General features: G+C 39.0%; 1 protein-coding gene across 1 annotated transcript; it reads left to right on the plus strand.

The window, feature by feature from the left end:
- Positions 1-5,071: 5,071 nt before the first annotated feature.
- Positions 5,072-19,539, plus strand: LOC124148815. Its single transcript, XM_046520124.2, has 6 exons — positions 5,072-5,545; positions 6,507-6,658; positions 7,905-8,086; positions 11,344-11,482; positions 12,378-12,510; positions 18,321-19,539. The coding sequence occupies exons 1-6, from the start codon at positions 5,137-5,139 to the stop codon at positions 18,446-18,448; spliced, it is 1,143 nt and encodes a 380-aa protein (XP_046376080.2). The 5' UTR covers positions 5,072-5,136; the 3' UTR covers positions 18,449-19,539.
- Positions 19,540-21,198: the final 1,659 nt, after the last annotated feature.

The following is a 21,198-nucleotide window of genomic DNA, read 5'->3' on the forward strand; positions in this document are numbered from 1 at the left end:
TGGGGCACAAGATTGGCAGGTATGGACTCCATCCTCTGACAAACAAAGTTCAAGCAATCGTGGATGCTCCTGTTCCAAAGGATCAAAGTCAACTCAGGTCATTTCTTGGAATGTTGCACTATTACTCTCGTTTTATTGGCAACCTATCAACAATGATTCATCCACTGAACAATCTACTAAGAGATGCTGTTCCTTGGGAGTGGACTACCTAATGTGATAAAGCTTTCAACAGTGCTAAGTCTGCTCTCATATCTGCTAAAGTGTTGATACATTACGACAGTGAACTTCCAGTGAAACTAGCATGTGATGCTTCAAACTACGGTTGGTTGGTTAGTTTGTTGTTTTACGCCGCACTCAGCAATATTCCAGCTATATGACGGCGGTCTGTAAATAATCGCGTCTGGACCAGACAATCCAGTGATTCATATCATAAGCATCGATTCACGCAATTGGGATGGATGACATGCATCACCCACGTCAGCGTGCCTGACAACCCGATCCCGTTAGTCGCCTTTTACGACAAGCATAGTCGCCTTTTACTGCAAGCATGGGTTGCTGAAGACCTATTCTACACCGGATCTTCACGGGTCTTCAAACTACGGACTTGGAGCTGTGATTTCTCATGTAATGGCCAATGGAACAGAGAAGCCAATTGCATATGCCTCACGAACATCAGAGGAGAGTGAACAAAACCATGCACAAGTTAAAAAAGAAGCACTTGCCTTAGTCTATGGACCCTAAATCTCTCTGCATACACATATAGGCTAATACGACATTGAATTCAAAAGGACTGAAGATCATGCTAACGCTAACGCTGACCTACTCTCACGTCTCCCATTACAACACAAACATGGGCCAGAAGAAAGTCAAATCTTTCACTTCTCATATGTAAATGACATTTGAAGTCGGACCCAACACAAGCCAAACACTTCTGATAGAGACTATGTTGAGAATGTAGAGGGAAAAGGGCTTCACTTTGATACCCTTGTTTTCTATAAATACTGCGATCTGTGACATTATAAATTGGTGTATAGGTAGATATAACACTGGTCTGTAGATTTAATCACATTTGAAGATACATCTGAGAGGTTTAAGTTGATTTTAACAGCCCGGGCCAGGTCGGACCGAACATTTCTGACTTGGATTTTTTAAAGAAAATACAGTAAAAATGCTTCACTTTAACGGCGCAGATTTCTTTATATGCGATACACCTGGACATTATGAGTTGGTGTAAAGGTAGATATAACACTAATCTATAGATTTAATCACATTTGAAGATACATCTGTGTGTTTAAAGTTGATTTTGACCGCCCGGGCCAAGTCGGACCCAACACAAGCCAAACACTTCTGACAGAGACTATGTTGAGAATGTAGAGGGGAAAGGGCTTCACTTTGAGCCCCTTGTTTTCTATAAATACTGCGATCTGTGACATTATAAATTGGTGTATAGGTAGATATAACACTGGTCTTTAGATTTAATCACATTTGAAGATACATCTGTGAGGTTTAAGTTGATTTTAACAGCCCGGGCCAGGTCGGACCGAACATTTCTGACTTGGATTTTTTTAAGAAAATACAGTAAAAATGCTTAACTTTAACGGCGCAGATTTCTTTATATGCAATACACCTGGACATTATGAGTTGGTGTAAAGGTAGATATAACACTAATCTATAGATTTAATCACATTTGAAGATACATCTGTGTGTTTAAAGTTGATTTTGACCGCCCGGGCCAAGTCGGACCCAACACAAGCCAAACACTTCTGATAGAGACTATGTTGAGAATGTAGAGGGAAAAGGGCTTCACTTTGAGCCCCTTGTTTTCTATAAATACTGCGATCTGTGACATTATAAAGTGGTGTATATGTAGATATAACATTAATCTATAGAGGTAATCACATTTGAAGATACATCTGTCTGTTTAAAGTTGATTTTGACAGCCCGGGCCAAGTCGGAGCGAACTGTGTGACTGTTGAGAGTATAGGGAGAAGAGGTCTACTTTAACCAACGTGTCTGCTTTAAATACGATGAACAGTGACGTTATAAAGTGGTATTTACTTAGATATAGTACGTTCCTATAATATAAACGCTATGCCGACAGACTGAAATTCGTATCACGATAGCTAGAAGTATTTGATACGTGTCAAATCCTATTTCGTTTAACGATTGCTCTTTTACATGTTACCTAGATCAGCGACGCTAACACATAGCTCCACTTTCTAGTTTTTAAGTGATTTACTCCGAATTACTTAATTATGCTGCACGTTTTGGATTGGTGATTGTTCAGTGGTGTCATGTGTGTATGTTGCATCAATAATATGTAAATATGATCGCCGATAATGAAGTAATTAGCCAATAACACTTTGGCCCGTCTTGGCCCGGCCCGGCCCGACTTTTAGGCAATCCCCCGATATGGCGCGGACTGAAAACGGCTCCAGGCGTCAGACGTACGCATGAATGTATTTAATAATTCGTCGGGTGATTTTTGTGACAGAAAAGTGTGGCAGGGAACACTATAAGGATAATATCGATAATAGCTAGGAACGAGGGAGGCATGAGCATGACTAGTGACGACATAAGGGTGAGTTCGCTTTGGAATCAGTACTGATGCAGCGGGTGATTGGGCTTGTGTGAATGTTCCAGGACAGTTTACAGTAGCCAAAATATTCGACACGAAACCATTTCATCCATTTTACTCGACGTTTTTGTGTGAAGAATATTAGGAGCCGCTATAGAATCTATAATGGCCACTAAACGATAACCTAACCCTAATGATCGTAAAGGGATGCTTGATCGTAAAGGGGATCCAAGGGCTAAGGATAGAGTTCGGGGTAACCTACCCTAACACTGGCGACATTTGGATGTGTTCAGCGCCAATACATTATACCTAATAAACTGCATTCTTGTGCATTATAATGAAAATTAATGAACCGAAAAAATAAATAGAGGTTATCACGCGTGTGTGTCTGGGGATGGTAAATATCCTGCATTAGGAATAAACATTGTATTTAGCGAGCCTTGGCGAGCTAAATACATAGTGTTTATTCCTAATACAGGATATTTACCATCCCCAAACACACAAGCGTGATAACCTCTTTATCATATAATGTCATTCTTTAATTCTGTGCTTCAAAATCGCTTTCCCTCTCTCACAAACATTACCGAAACATTGCGAGTTTTCCTGGAATGCGCGCATTAATATTTATTACGTCACAGGGTTAGTGATGTGTCAGTCGGAAAGTGACAGTAGCCAATATAGTTCCAACTGAAATCTGTTTCTTATACAGTGGCGAAGCAACATATACGCAAAACAACAATAATTTTTGTTTTTAATTGCCTTTCGCGGCAATCCATCAGTATGTCCGCTAGAGTAACTGCCCTTTGTCAAAGGGAAGCTACTCTAACCCTAGTCTATGAGACGTCACGGCCGCGGTCAGACGTTGTAGACAGTCGGTCTGTCCTGTCATCACGTTAAGAAGTGTAGTCAGATGTACACACAACGACAAAACCAAACAAGGTAACAATTCAAACATATTTCGGCCAAATCCAACTATTTTAATTTGTTGAGAAGGTTTCAAGCCGCAGATGTCAACAAGCACAGATATGGCAACTGATCCCGCTTGGCTAGGCCTCGTGCCCTCGCAAAATTGTTTCGAAATTTATATCTCCAAAGTTCCAAAAACTTATAAAATGCCTTATCTACGTCATAGTTACACACTGATTTTCAGTGTATTAGACTGTTCCTTTGATAATGATAGCAATTATCCCTGTAGTTTAACCAGATTCCCGATGGTTAATTCTGACTCGATCGCCGAATGACGAGGGCGTCGCCATGTTTGTTTATAAACAGTGAAAGTAGTCCCTACTTGACCTTTGATATTTACATCTCTATCCGCATATGACCCCAACGGATATCGTTTTTATCCGTTGGCTTTATCTTGCCGAGAAACCTACCCATTATATGATAAAAAATGCGCCGCCGCAGGCTATATTAAGTAAACAAATATTCAAAACTCTCAACATCGCTGGGTGTATTCAGTGACATTGCGTATAGAGGTGATAGATCACTGGGAGGGGCTTATGCACACTCGATGACCCCTGACGTTACAGGGCATTGTTTCGCCGGTGTGACTGGCAACAAAATACTACAAATTACGTCATAGGGTATTGTCACGTGTTTGAAAAGTTTGTGGTACTGTATTCTAAAAGTATTGGATAATTTCTTAAATGAAAACCGTGTCCTGGTAATGCCGTCGGTTCCATATGATTGATATAGATAAAATAATGCTTATGCGACGTTAAGTTTTTAATTCACTCACTCCATTAAAATAAAACCCACAAATATCGTCAAAATCAACTTTTCGCAGAATCTGTAGTTTAAGTCATTTGTCGTTTAAATTGCTGTTTATACTCGGTATATGGTCTTTGATCGTACGTATGAAACGAGTTAAGGAAAAAAGTGTCAACTTGACGAACTCGAAAACTCGGTCTCAAAGTTTATTTATCTCTTTATATATCCTACATTGAAATTTTGAACTGCCCCTTTACATAAACCAAAACAAGCATTGTGTGTATATATTATCATTTGTGGGTTGCGTCCTTGGGCACGCCAGAAACCTATGATTGTAGGTTCGAATCCCGGTTCGCCCCGATTATGTTTCTAGGTTTGTCAGCACCATACCCGTGCTCGTGGGTTTCACCGAAGTGGTAAATGTCTGAGACCGGACTCACTTGAGGCTTTCCTCCCACATTAAGCTGACACGCCGTGGTATAATTGGAATACTGTTAAAAGCGGCGTTAAACCCAACTCACTCACTCACTCATTTGTGGGACGTACATAAACGAGCGGATATGGTCATTTGAGACCAGCGCAATCTAACAACGGGAGACTGTGTGTATGTCACTGTATAATGTTGCCACGATAAACCCAACGTGGTGTCTCCTACAAAAGAAACTATTTAAATTATATTCACTAATATTGTTAACTCTAGAGCGGATAGTCATTAAACAGTTATAACTTTCTAGGCGTCTGACTGGGTTGCGACCGACCACTATGTGCGGGTGCGGACATGGAGACCTCTGCCAGTTTAGTCGTCAAGGACACAACTGGGGACTGTGCTGTTATGCGTGTCCAACATGGCGACTGAGATCCAGGAAGCGCTCGCTTATGTCAGACAAAATGTGTCTGAACTTCGTCATCTAGGCAAGGAATGGGGGTTGAACGACGCGGAGATAGAAACATGTGTTCAGCGAGCCATGTCGATGAAAGTAGACACCAAGAAATTACCTAAAAAGAAAGATCGCAACTCCCAAGCAAGAAAGTTCGCGGCCCGGAAGACTTGGTCCCGATGTCGATGGTGCTTCAACATATGTTTTGGACTGGCAGGGGTGCTGTTTGTCGCGACGACGTTGGCAGCGGGCGTGATGGCATATCAAGCCAGGTCAATTTTCCCCTCTCGGTTCATTCTCCCGTATGCTTACAACATAATGAGGACGATGCGTCTCAGCTTGAGCGTTCCGCTTCAGCAAGCATTTCGCATTGACAGTAAGTGTTGATTTATTTGTTGTTTGGTTGTTTAACGCCGCACTCAGCAACATCACGGCAATATAACAGCGGTCTGTAAATGATCGAGTCTGGAACAGACAGTCCAGTGATTAATATCATGAGCGTCAATCCACGCAATCAACCAAGTCAGCGAGCCTAGCCGTCCGATCCCGTTAGTCGCCTTATACGGCAAGTATTGGTTGGTTATTCTAATTAGTCCGACACTGATACAAAAGTACAACTGTTATGATTAGGACTAAATCTACATAACTAGAATGGTACGCTATATTATCGCGGTAGTTCATTTATAATGGATCATCATGCTATATGTTCTGTCACAACCCATTAGAATTATTACTTTTTTATGTTTTATATTAATATTTTACTAAGAGTAGAAAACTTAATTGTGCTCTATTCTGTATGTGTGATTAATGCAAATTTGGGCAAAGCTGTTTGTCTTGAAGATTAAGAATGAAAAAATAACTTTGTCTAACTGTTTAAGCTAGTGCTCTAAGCCAAACCATCTCATTGTGCAGAGTGGAGTCCCTTAGCCATGCCAGGATCAGCTGCACATGGGTTCGAATCCTGGATCTATATGCCATGCTTCAGATGCTTGGTCTGTGCATGTATAGATATAGTCTGTCTTACAGACCCTGATACAAATATATATCAAATACAGCTCATGCAAGTCTATAATGTTTGGCAAGTCTAAATTACTGCAGTATCTGAAAATGAAGAGAGTCACTGGGCTCCCTTTTATTACATTTTTATTAAGATAACTGAACAACTGTTTTTTTCTGTACAATATGTTCATTTCAGAGACTAGATGTTAGTCTAGTATAGATACAACAAGCCAGTTGATGTTTTTGTTTGTTTATTGTTCAACACCGCACTCAGCAATATTCCAGCTATGCATGAAAGACTGTACTAATATCTTCACTTGGACCTTTTCTTCTTCAAGAGTATTACGACTCGGAATGCCTCATTGAAAATCCCATGTTTAATGACCCTTCGATGGACTGCATGAACTGCCAGCAGATGAACACGGCACAAGAAATGACGGCCACGACTGAGTTCGACCTCTCCATTGTTTCAGGACCAATGGTTTTCAGGGTAATCGTCTCATCCTATTTAAGAAGGATAAATAATAACCTTTTATATGAGTTGTCTCCCTTTGACAGTCAAGTCAACCATTCACACCAAAATGTACCACAGAAATATAATTTGTATAATAATCTTTTTTAGGAGTTGTCTCCCTTTGACTGTCAAGTCAACCAGTCACACTCAAATATACCACAGAAATACAATTTGTATAATAAGAACCGTTTTCAGGAGTTGTCTCCCTTTGACTGTCAAGTCAACCATTCACACTAAAATGTTCCACAGAAATACAAGTTGTAATCATTGAGAAGAAAGTTTGTCATTATGTTAGAGACGTTGCCCAAACCACAAAATTTGATAGTAATTTTATTGATTTCATACATAAATGGGTTCTATTCATTGTTATCGAGTAATATATTATTCGCATTTACGGTTTAAGAAACAAAAAAAATCAAGGTTGTTCAAAGAGACATGTCACAGAAATTGGCATTTAAAGTTTATTGAATCTATTGGTAAATAAAACAAATTACGTAATACCCACACATAGAAGAAAGTACATGCAACTTTCTTCTGTTGGTTGGGACGTAGCCCACTGTGACAATTGTCACAAGTCCTATGCCTGTGTAAGGTCACTAGTGCATCTAGTAAACATGGAAGTTTCGAACAGGACAGGACTCATAGTGTGGATCCGACTCAAAAGAAGCCATGTGTTAACAAGCAGTTGCCCAATTTTGAACATGTTCTGCCACCATTTTTAATGCAGTGAGAATAGCCCACGAGATTAAAAATTATGTAATTTTCCTATTTAAAACCAGTGCTGTAAAACAGGGAGGGCCAGTTTTGCCTTGATGATACATCTAGGTTTGTCAGCACCATACCAATGCTCATGGATTTCACCAACGTGGTGAATGTCTAAGACCTGCAGGGGGCACGGGTGGCCCAGTCGTCTAAGGCGCCGCGATTCGCTGTGCAGAGTTGCGTCCCTTGGGCACGCCAGAAACCTATGATTGTGGGTTCGAATCCCGGTTCGCCTCAATTATGTTTCTAGGTTTGTCAGCACCATACCCGTGCTCGTGGGTTTCACCGAAGTGGTAAACGTCTGAGACCTGCATCACTTCCGGCTTTCCTCCCACATTAAGCTGACACGCCGTGATATAACTGGAATACTGTTAAAAGCGGCGTTAAACCCAACTCACTCACTCACTCTAAGACCTGCATCACTTCAGGCCACTGATTCACAAGTTGTGACATGATGCAGGGTCTCCAGGCTCCGGTACATCTCCGTGACGTGTGGCAAGTTTTACACAAGTTCAAGGACAACCACATGCTGGCCAAACATCCCCTGGAGTGTACAGCCGACTGGGCACAGTCTACAAGGGATCTTGCTCGACCAGATTTGCTTGACAAAATAATTCAGGAGGAAAAGTTCTCATGTAACTGGTAGGTATCGCTCTCTTACTGAAACAGGTTCATACTATTATACAAAAATGAATCTATAATGATTTAATTCAAACTTGGAATAAATACATAGCCGAAAAGGATGCATCAGAGATAGGAGGTGTAGTTGTTGTTTCCAAGTTGTCGCGGGAGCAAAAGTTCAAAACAATTTTTATTCTGTCAGACATCATTGCAGTTTCAGGCTCACACATGGTCAAATATTGTCTTTCAAGTCATGAATATGTCACATGAATGCAAATATGTATGTAAAACATCATGGATCACTCAAGGGTGCAGCATTACACATGGAAACAGTTCAAACACATCAATCTCACGCAATGGCAGACAGCTCCGTTATTTGCAGTTTGCAATCCGACCTTTTTTTTACCAAGGGAAGTAACTCTAGTAAAAACTCTAAATTCAAACAAAAGCTCGATCAACAGTGGTGTTTGTATGAAATGCTTGTAATAATTTGCTGTTGCCATTCCCATTAACCCGGATCATTGTAGGTACATGTGTCACCACCAGGGGGAGTCTGGGTCAGAGTTCGTCTCCAGCAACCGATGCTGGTCGTTAGAGGAGACTTATGGGATTGGGTGGTCATGTTACGTCTCATCATACCCTAACTGTGTGAACACACAATGCCATTTAGAAAGTGGTCATATGTAACAAATGTCATATTTGGGATAACACTTTCTTAGGAGAGTACAGAATCTAGTACTTTCTAAATGGCATTGTGTGTTTATAGCTTTCGGACATGGGAGCCGTGCCAATTTACACTTGTCAGAGGGGTACACAAAGTACGTGATCTAGACAACCAGTTGTCAGACTTTCATTTTGTAGAAGCCTCGGGGCTGAGTGTGAAAGATCGCTGACATTTTGTGCTGGCTATTAGGTGCCTAACTCTGGCAGTGTGGGTCCGAAATCCCGGATAGGACTCAACACTAAAAGTACTAGAATCTGTACTTCACTAAGAAATTGTGTTATCCAAATATAATATTTGTTACCTAACTGGATCATATGTGGCTATTTCATAAATCACTGGATTGTCTGGGCCAGATTTGAACATTTACAGGTTGCATTTGTATAGCTGAAATATTGAATACTGCGGCATTAAACAACAAGTTAATATTTAAACAAACAAACAAACTTGTATTACTTTTATTCCCAGCTATAGAAATTAGGGATTTTTATAAGATTGGTGCAGAGGACAAAACTGGTTCCAGCATGTTATATCTCAATTGTTTGATGATAAATATCTTGGACCAATTCACATGTGCTGTTATCTTTATTCGGTTCTAATTTGTAGCAAGATTGAAGCATTGAGACCTGGTTCAGAATTATAGCCCTCAAATGTTCTAGCATTGGAGTCTTACTCTTGTCCTCAACACAATTTAATAGTCGCGGGTTAGAGGACTACCATGAATTTTGCTGGCTGAATTCCCACCAGGGCTAACCCAGAAAGAAAGATGCCATATAAGCAGCGTCTGGACGTATTGGATATCATTGTGTTGTGTATTTATCGTTAAAGATGTCATTCTGACAATTTATTCACTAATTTCATGAAAAGAAAACAATTGCTTAAAAGTACCAGGAGACTTAGGTCAATAGGAAAAGGGGAGTAATCCCTTGACTTGTCATTAAAAAGGAGTTGTTAATGTTTCTAGTGATTTCTTAAAAGTACTGGGAAAACTATGAAAAAGGGAAAACAGTTTGTAATGACAGGTCAGTGAGTTGCTTCCCTCGGCCCTATTGACAGAGAGTTGCTTCCCTTAGCCTATTGGTCCACCACAAAACCCTACTTTGCAGGTTTGGTTAAATTATTGACGATTTCTAAAAAAGTAAATAAACATCAAATCTCCAATCAACACAAACTGAGATTATTAATATATCTAATATCAGATCCAAACAATTTGTGAAAAATACAGCAATTTACCTTGGTATCATTACAATAATTGATCTGACCTAAGGGAAAAATATTAAAAATACTATTCCTGAATAAGTTATTGCTGCATTTTTCCTTGTACAGTATTTCCTTTGTGTAAACATTTATCATCCAAAACTGGAGATATGGCCCACAGGAGATATGAGATCAAGCAATATCTACATTGTAGATATCGCTGCAATGAAATTGCATCACAATGCTTTGCAGACCATTGTGACATCACTGGTTACCATGACGTCACAATCAAATGACATCACTAATGGCTCTGCTACTGAAGCTGTTAGCAGTATTTTTTACACTTAAAGGGGAAGTGTACACGCAAAAATCACTTTCTTTCTTTTTCTATACAAAACGCAATTTAAAATTAATTAGTATCTGTGTTTGAAAATATACACTCATGTTTTTCACAGTGAAAGTAGGAAGCTCACAATAGTGTGAAAATGATATGCCGTTATGAGGCCTTCGTTTTTCGAGCTAAACAGGCCTGAGTTATCCCCCTTAGATTATGACGTAATTGGTGCCAATTCAACTGGGTCCCTGTCTATTCTCAACGCAAAAGATATCAAGTACCAGTTTGCGGTAAAACAACATGGCCTACGACACACTCCGGCGCAGTGGTGACTCAGCATAACACTATGCTGGCTGGCATCTGAGACGCTAGAATCACACACCTAGACCTACACCACGTGAAGCGGCTCTAACAAAGCATGATGACGTCATAATGTTTATCAATTGGCACCAATGACGTCATATTGCAAGGGGCACAAGCCATGGTGTTTTTGTTGTGGAAATAGAACACTTGGTAAATGTGAAAAATATAAATCGTTTTAATGCGAAAAATATGTTAATTAATTGTGATATTTTTATATTTTTGTCTATGACACTTCTAGGTTAACACTTTTAATGTGGAAAAAGTACAAGAAAAAAAGGTTAATTTCCGTGTGAACTTGCCCTTTAAGACACTGCTTATTACTGTCTACAAACTGAAAAAGTTGGAAGAATGATGTTGGATGATAAATCAAATCTCACCCGAGTGTCTTTTGATATCAAATATATCAACACTCATTGATAAAAGTGGAAAAACTCAAACTCGTGTTGATATATTTGATATGAAAAGGCACTCAGTTGAGATTCTCTATATGTTTACGTGTCAGTGTATCTGACAGTTTGGAGATAGAAGGTTAACCAGATATGATTATTTACAGGTATAATGTTTTGGAGGTTTTTTAAATGGCTGGAAAGTAACAGGAGGATCTGTTAATCGTCAATTTTGATGTATAATAATCATCATCATAACTATGGTAACCTCTGGCAGGGAGAGCAGGGATCATCTGTTTCATGGGCAGCTTATGCGAAGTCTGTTTCCAAAAGTGTCGGTCATCCCGTCCAATTCTGAGATTTGTCTACAGAGGAACATCTTCATTGACGGGACGGGTGCTCAACATCGAAAACTTGTAAGTTTAGCACCAAACTTTCTATATTTTCATATAGTCTGCACTTTCATGTATCCATTAGTAATATCTACACTGACATTGGCCTCATTTTGATAAATGTCTAAGATACCACCAAAGCCAGATCAAGAGTGAGAACAAGAATACTGTATGTTCCTCTAGATGGTCGTGGTGCGGTGGGGTAGTCAAATGGTGAAAGTTTTCACTTGTCACACTGTTCATTTCCCAACACAGGTACAATATGTGAAGCTCTTTTCTGGTGTTCCTCACAGTGATATTGCTCAAATATTGCTTATAGCGGGGTAAAACCATACTCACTCACTCCAGATGGTCGCAAGGACTGGTTCGTATTCTATGTTGTGTAGAGTGAGTGTGTGTGGATTTACGCCGCTTTTAGCAATATTCCAGCAATATCACGGCGGGGGACACCAGAAACGGGCTTCCCACCATTGTACACATGTGGGGAATCGAACCCGGGTCTTCGGCGTGACAAGCAAAGGCTTTAACCACTAAGCTACCCAACCGCCCCTATATGTTGTGTAGAAGCTGTGTGAGCAATTTGATATGTGTGTACAACTTGTACCAGTTCTGTGATGAATAATAGTTCATTAGTCACAAGTACCTCATTTAATGTTAATAATGTTTGTGATGCTCTTATATATTTGTATATGTGTTTATCAATGAGACCTTGTTCTGATGTAAGTCATGTAACCCAAATTTCTTTAGGGATATCAAAGTATAATATAATAAGTATAATATAATAAAAATAAATAATCTGAAATATCTTCTTTTTTCATTTAAAATAATTCTGCAATATTTGGAGGGAGACAGTGCCTGCATGCCGGTTAGCTCATCAACCATGTGACCGTGGAAATGAGTGTTTGTGTTGTGTTTCCAGCCCGCCAGCACACTGGGAGGGTACAGCTGGTACGCCCAGGGGACAGGCACGCGGACCCTCGTGTTCCGCCCACACCAGGGATGTGATGACCTCTGTCAGTCCGTGAGCATCACCGTGAGGGAGGGAGATATAGGTAGGACGTGAGATCCGCTTCTGTTTTGTAGAACTGCAAGTCCCAGTCGAGGTTAGAACGGGTTCCCAGCTCGGGGCACAGTGACTTGGTTGATGTATGGCATTGTGTCCTGCTGGCATGGATCATTGCTCATGATATCAATCACTGGATTTTCTGGTCATATAGCTGAAATATTGCTGAGTGTGGTGTTGACTGTTGAGAGCAACAAATAAATCGTCATGTAGCAGGTATTACTTAGAAAAAGTCTTGTTGTTTATTTGCACTTTAAATATCAAAACAATGTTCATATATTATTTGATAGGTATTACTTATAAGTTGACGGATGACAAAGCAGACACAATTTGTGTATAACAACTTCTTTAATACTGTAAATGCAACATTTCGGTATAGATCCTTATACCGTTGTCAAGCAAGACTGCTTGTGACTTTATCAAGAATTACTGGATAGGGATTGAGGAACTATTCTGAAGTACCAGTAGGTTAAATATTAGGTTAAAAAAGGACTTTTTCAACTCATAATGTAAATTGTAACATTTGAAACCTTTGGCTGATGCTGTTGGATTCAAATGAAATGTTTGTGTAATGAATACTCAATAACACCTGCAAATTTGCAAACACATGTCTATGTTAAAGTATAGGAGTTAAGACCGACTTGGCGCTAAATTGCCTTGTGAAACGAGCCCCATGGCCTTAATACTTAATACTGTTTTGTCTCCTGAAAATAACATTTTTGCATGGACACAGATTTGGGGGATTTTATCAGTGATTCAGTGGTTATTTGCAAGCAAGATATATTTCTGTAAATCTGGAAGCTTGCAGCGCTTCTATCAGAGGGAGCAATGACTTACAGAGGCCATTAGGGATGCAAAAACATTTTTGTATCATTTCATTGTATACTGTGGAAAGATTCTACATTTTCATCACACCATCAATAGGCAAAGTTTTTAGATAAGGGTTATCTCCCCTGGGCTGTTTGTATGGCGTAAATATGAGATTCTATTTTATTGCATGGAAGACGAACATTGTCATATTGAGTTTCACGAGGTTCTAATTTTAAATAGGTTGTGTTCATAGGCAGTTGTGTCAAAACGAGCTAAACAACTATAGGTACTTGGAATCAGGTTTTCTGCACTCATTTGTATTTAAGACTTAGATTTGTTAGAAATCTCTTTAAACAGCTTTTGGGGTTATGTGAAGCCGTTCTCTTTTAAATTCTGCTGGAAAGTTTACACACACACACACACACACACACACACACACACACACACACACACACAAATCTAAACTTTTCATAGCCATGCACTTGTATTTTCCACTCAAACTATGCAAAACAAATAAGTGCAGGTCGATTGTATTTATCCCTCAAAAGTCCATTTCTGCCGTTGGTGTGCACAAAATATCTTTTTTTCCAAATATAAAGGATTACTGCAATTTTCTCCATGAATATAGAACCTCTTTAGGCGCTGCTGAAAAGATAAAACAGTCTATGATCTTCATTGCCAAAAATGAGAAGGTCAGATGAGAAAATATTATCTACTTACAGAATAACTTACAAGAAACTATGGGTTATGTCCCGAGTGAATTAATTGAAAATTTGAAGAAAAAAATTCAACATCATTTCACAAGCAACAGTTAATCCGTAATTCCTAGTTGTGAGTCGGATATTTTATGTATGACCCATTGTCTTTTTCTGGGACAATGTAGAAAAGCAGAGGCGCCAGCTGAGACAGTTCTTTGTTCGAACTATCTCACATAAAACTGTCTGTGACATCATGCACTACAGAAGATGTCATCTTTAATTATTTGTGACAATACGTCGATGTGACGTCACGGTGGACTGCTTCATGAACAGTGAAAACAATGGATCAGTTGACGCAACTAGCCAATCAGCATGAAGCAAAAAATTATATTGCTCAGCGAGAATTCCTGAAAATAAATACACTGATTTCCTTGCCGCTATGAATAATATCTGTATGACAGTGTTAATCGTCTAAATGAACATAATTGTTCTCGTGAAAAGGGAATATTGGGTAGCAAAACATGAAACTGATTTTGTGCTATTAATTCTTATAATTGATTCATTTTAATCAAATACATCCACTTATGAATTTTATACAAAAAATGAAAGTCTTAATTTCATAGAAATAAGCCTTTGCTATCATTTAAACTCAACCCAAACTCACCATGACTTACCTCCCCTTGAGTATGACTGATGTCTATTTGACTGGGCTCCTGTCTATCATAAACGAAGTAAACAGTTGGTGGATGATTTTTCATTTGCAGTGATTGGACAACACTAAACATAGTAGGGCTGGGATGAGTCCAAATTTACTACCCGGGTCCCCGACCCTACCCGGTACCCGCTGTTTGTCTCAAGAGATAGGCACAATTGGGAATAGTTAGACCATAACCCTGGCAATATGTATTTAGATACTCGTATAAAACGATCTGGTCATGCATACACTGAAGTTTACTGAAGTTTTATCTCTAATCAAACATGTAAAGTCAGAAGGAATGCGTGCATAGTCAGAAAGAAATACGAAATATGTATCAGGTTACTTGTGAAACGATACACCATTGGCCTTTGATGTAATAAACTATGCATACAGACCTGTATCGCAATACAGGTTTGTATATAGACATGTTTATGAGAGGATTTTTTACATGTAAGTGACTTTTGTTTCCTTTAAAAATTAAAACCTTTTCAGTTTATGACTTTTGTGTTGTTATTCTAGAATCAAGAAGTCTGAGCTCTATATTTGTAACTAACTATGAGATGCGGGACCTTAATGGTGAACAATGACATTTTGACTTCTTGTCATATTTTAAAACTACAGAATCTTAGGAACACAAAAATACAAATTCACAAGCTTTGATTCATATTTATAACAGAGATATGAATCAAGAATCAAGAATTTTTATTGTACGGAACACCCTCGTAGGGCAGGGTACAAACTAACTACATATGGAATAAATATAACTATCAACATGAGAGGTATATATACATAATGTACATTATATATATAAATATTACATATTATTTCATTCATAGTGTATAAACATTTATATATATATATATCATGAGGTGGTTGGCAGCGTGTACTTTAATGATGCTGATACTGTACAGATAAGACATAATAATAGTCATAAGGTCATATCTTGATGTTGTCTATAAGAGAGGTTCTTTTAATAAACATGTCGGAGATAGTTTGTGAAACATATTTTGCACTTTCAGGACAGGGGTTCAGGATATTTGCTAGGATTTTATTATCATTTTTGCAGGTTTGGAGGTCTAGTGTTCGAAGAAGTATCTGCCTTTCGTTCTGATAATTTGGACAGTACAAAAGGAAGTGTTTCTCATCTTCTATCTTATTTAGGTTACATAATTTACATATTCTCTGGTCGACAGGCGTGTTAGTGTATCGGCCTCTTTCAATCTCCAGATTATGGCAACTGAGTCTTAATTTGGTTAAAGCTAATCTATGATCTTTACATTTTACAGCTGAAACATACTTCTTAAGTTCAAATTTATCTTTAATAAGTCCTAGATGCCTAAGTTTGTGGGAGTTATCAGTGTTTACTTGGTCACTTTCAATGAGAAATATATTTCTAAATTTTGTTTGAAGAGCTTCATAGAATTTTGAGCAAGGGGCATTTTCACTGTTGGATTTGGGAAGTAGGTGTGCCATCATATATTTGATCGAGGGTGTCCAGGATATTTTTTGTGAGGCCAAGAGAATATCCTCCTGGTACGCATCGAATAAGAGCCTGTCACCTTCCAAGCCTCTCAGGCGCTGGTAATATCTAAACATGGACATATATATTTGTAAAGTAAGAGGGTACATTCCTAATTCACTGAGGCATCCAATATTACTCGACTTTTTTGGTACTCCTAGAATCTGTTTTGCTATTTTGATAGTGATCTCATTACATAGTTGTTTTGACCAGTTATGATACATTTCATGTGAGGGTCTTAGAAGGCTGCAGCCCCATACCTCGGCTCCATATGACGCAATGGGTACAATTAAGACATTATACAAGCGAATGAGAATGTCTGCTGGGAGATGAGAAGTTGATTTCAGTGAACTTTTGATCTTATACCATGCTCGCATGGCCTTTCCTCTCAGTGTATTGACAGCGGCCTTAAAAGATCCAGTCCTCATTAGTACTACTCCAAGATAGGAGTAGGAGTCCACTACCTCAACGATTTGATGGCCCAATTTAAATTGAAGTTTATGTTCTTTTGAGGAGCCCCCAAATACAATTATTTTAGTTTTGGATAAGTTAACTTTAAGTTTCCAATGTTCAGTGAAGGTCTGTAGGCTGTTAAGACTGTTTTGCAGACCACGAGCAGAGCATGAAAATAGTACAAGGTCATCAGCAAATAGTAAGTGGGTTAGGGTCTTATCATTTAGTAGGGGGGCATTGTTAGAATTGTCTGACATGAGGTAATCCTGGAGGTCATTTACGTAGATACTGAAGAGGGTAGGGCTGCAGACACATCCTTGCTTGACACCAATATTAGAACAAATTGGGGTACTGGAGCCTTCTTGAGTTTTCACAGCATAATAGAGTGTAGAGTATATATTATCAAGTAGATTATAGATTTTCCCATTTATGTTGTTATTTAGTAGCTTGTGTCTTAGACCATTTCTCCACACAGTGTCAAAAGCTTTACTAAAATCAACAAAGCAAGCATACAATTTCTTCTTAGACTTCTTATATTTCTGAATCAGAGTCCGCAGTATGAAGATGTTATCAGATGTTCTAAAATCTTTTCTAAAGCCAGCCTGTCTCTTATCAAACAACTTGGATGATTCCATGTGTGATATGATTCGCGAGTTGATAATAGCGAGCACAAATTTAGATAGGCAGCTTCCGAGGGCAATCCCTAGGGATATGTGACATCAAACATTTGGACTCATTGTCAGACTTGTAACTGTTTATGGGATTATGTCAATATTTAGACATAATGAATTGAAAGTAGACATGTATGCTGAAAGGTTGTGAAATAATGTTTTTGTTACATTACAAACTAACAAGAGAGAAATAATATATTTTTGTACATTATTTTTGCGATTTTTACTGATGTAAGTTGACGTCAAACGTCTTTATGACGTCATAGCACAGTTGTATCCTAGCATCCATGCGATCCCTTTTCTACTGGTGGGTTACATTTGTTGTTCTTTTTCGGGTCCATAAAAAATTATTTTGTTCTATAATCTGTAAAAAATACTTTCAACATATCAAACTAGGGTTACAATGATGGTAGGAGGTGCCAACAAACGAGACATCTGATTGGCTTAGGTTTGGGGAATACCACTTCTAGTTTTAGTAACGCTAGTCAATACCGTAAATTATCACACCTAACTTGGAGTCCTTATGCGTTTTTGTTGAATGACATGTTACCGCTTTGAGGCCAATGAATATGGCGGAAAACTTTGTATTACAGTAAACTATGGTTATAACAAACTCAAAGGGATCACAAAATTTTGTTAATTATAAACATAGTTTTATATAAGCACATGTACAGAATATATACAGCAAAAGGACAGGACCAAAAAAACAGTTTTTTACATCCGTCAGTTCATTATACCGTATTTTCTTGAGGATAGTGTGCACTTTTTAAAAAAAAAACAGAAGGGGAGAAGGGGGTGCACTTATACACTCCATAATGAGTTTTGATGTTTTTTCCCCCGACACAAAGACATTACCGTGAGCACGTAACACCGGAAATACCATGTCAACAAATCTGGTTGGTTGTTATGGACGTAGTTTACTGTATGTAATAACAGCGTTTGTTGTTTCAGTGTTGTTCATGAGTGGCGCCATGGATGTAGAAGTGACCGACAACAAAGAGGAAATCAGCATCAGCTATCTTGGACACATGCTGCCGGAGCTGCCGCCACCACCGGCGCCTGACACTGCAGACCAATGAGTCTTGTCCAAAAACCGCCTCCTGCAAAATAATTTCAAACAAATCATTGACGTTCTGTTAAAACACCATGTCTTGTAACTCCAGAAAAAAATCTTGATCTTGATTAACTGGTATCATTACTTGATGGGCCCGGTTCACAAAGTGATACATGTGTTTTGGACTGGGATGATACACCACTTGTGCGATCAGATACGTATCACGATACCTTGTTCACAATCCGATACATATGATGATACTTGCACATGCTCTTAGCTGTTGTGTGTAATCCATCTTTTTCAAAGACAGGATGGCCAAATACCTGGCACACTGACGATTGACAGTTGGCAGTGTCAAGTATGTCACAATGGATGAAAATATTTATGTTTTCAATGCTAATTTTCAAAACTAATTAGTGTTTGGTGTAATAGTTATTAAAGCAAACATTTGAAGTAAGAATGATATTAATTACGACTGTGATTGATACTTGTATCGAGAAGTAAAAAATCACAATCCACAATGCATCAGTGTATCGTCCCACTACTACTTGTGTTACGACTCACAAGTCCAATACTTGAACAGATTCTCAGACAGCTGTAGCAGCAGTAAATCTTTCTGGAATGGGCCCTGGTTCCTGTTGGGGAAAATTCCAATTGAAAATACATGTAGTTCTTGGATTGTCTCTGTAAAAGAATGTTTGGGATAGTTTGGAAAGTCAACCTGAGATATGTTTTTGCTTCAGACCAAGCCCCGTAAGTACCTGGAAGCATTATGTGTGTGTTAGCTACCAGTTGATAAATCCATGGAGCTGTATTACGCTTCGGTTGAATATAGCATTCCACGTCTTGTCAAGAATTCCTAATGTTGAGAATTCCATCTTTTTCTCAATTTGTCATCTCATTTTTGAGGAAAACGTTTTCTATTTTTTTATGTAACTTTCCTTGTCTTCTATACAGATACCCTGTTTTAATGTATAATGTTTAATACAACTGAAGAAATATTTGAACGAATGAAGTATTATGAGTGAATATTTGGAAAGAGGACAATTATAAACTGTTTAGATGTCACTCTATGTATTAAGTTAAAATTTGAATTAAACAAATGAAGATATTCTTGATTCTGTTATGTTTTTTTGTTCAGTGAGTAAGTTGGGTTTCATGCCGCTTTAACAGTATTCCAGTTATATCTAGGCATGTCAGCTTAATTTGGAAGGAAAGCCCAAAGTGATGCAGGTCTCAGATGTTTACCACTTCGGTGAAACCCAGGAGCATGGGTATGGTGCTGACAAACCTAGAAACATAATCGGGGCAAACCAGGATTTGACCCCAAAAGCGGCGTTAAACCCAACTCACTCACACACCACAGGGGCTCAACACTATTATCACCCTGGTCAATGGATCAACGTGCATTCAACTATCATTCTCAGCTCCCTAGGGAGTATACAATCCAAGCTACCTTTTAGGTGCTAGAAGGTTAAAAACCACATTGCCATCTCATCCTACCGGGTATCCATTCACTGCTGGGTGAACACAGACGCTTCAGTGTGGGGCAGGACCTAAGCCCTAGAAACTCAGGTGCTGCATTGAACCAAACTCACTCACTCACTCATGGGGACAGATATATGTCAGCTGCCTGAGATTACTTGTATGACACACCTGTGTTCTGTCACCTGAGCTGACCAGTTTGAACAGCCCGATGATAAACATTTATGAACCAGTAAACTGTCAACATAGATGTATGGCTCTGAAAGTGTCGGTGAGCTACAGAGCCCAGATGCTAGTTCAGTTATATAGAATACTAAACTCGCTCCCGTGTAATAAAAATTTTATGAAACGAGTGAATAGATACGGTGGCCCATACCCGCCACTGGTGAGATCACTTTTCACTGTATGCCTCTATATTTTATCTGGCAGACGCCAGATACTTCCACTGGTGAGATCATTTTTCACTGTATGCCTCTATATTTTATCTGGCGGACGCCAGATACTTCCACTGGTGAGATAAAATATAGAGGCATACAGTGAAAAATGATTCTCACCAGTGGCGGGGTATGGGCCACCGTAAATAGGTCTCGTATCTGACGAGAGAAAACGAGTCAGATACAACAAACGTATGCATCTTTTGCTAGGTCAATAAAATAATATATAACTACATGTATTAAACCTTTGTTTGATCTAATTGGTTTAAATGACTAGCTTCTTCTTTTTTTTAAAAAGGGGAGGCAGACTTGAGCCAGTGGGCAATTCAGCAAGTTTCATTCAAGTAGAATCATCACGGAAAAGGAAACTTTTTTGTTCATTAATCCGATTGAGTGGCTACCGCTATTCTCCATACGAACTACCTGTACACATTCATGAGTTGCCCATAATAACGATCAGAGCTGTCTAATGATTTGTTTGTTTTGTTTGTTTTTTAACGCCGCACTCAGCAATATTCCAGCTATATGACTGCGGTCTGTAAATAATCGAGTTTGGACCAGACAATCCAGTGATTGACATCATGAGCATCGATCCACGCAATTGGGATACGATGACATGCATCAGCTAAGTCAGCGAGCTTGACCACCCGATCCCGTTGGTCGCCTCTTACGACAAGCATGGTCGCCTTTTACGGCAAGCATGGGTTGCCGAAGACGTATTGTATCCATAAGTCGCTTCGTACGACAAGCATAGGTTGTCGGAGAGCATTTCTGACCTGGTATACTGTTAGTGATTAAAGCGTTCGCTCGTCACGCCGGATCCCCCGGGTTCGATTCCCGACATGGGTACAATGTA

Source organism: Haliotis rufescens, unplaced genomic scaffold (genome assembly GCF_023055435.1).
Source record: "Haliotis rufescens isolate VD_foot unplaced genomic scaffold, xgHalRufe1.0.p SCAF_6, whole genome shotgun sequence".
Taxonomy (NCBI): Eukaryota; Metazoa; Mollusca; class Gastropoda; order Lepetellida; family Haliotidae; genus Haliotis; species Haliotis rufescens.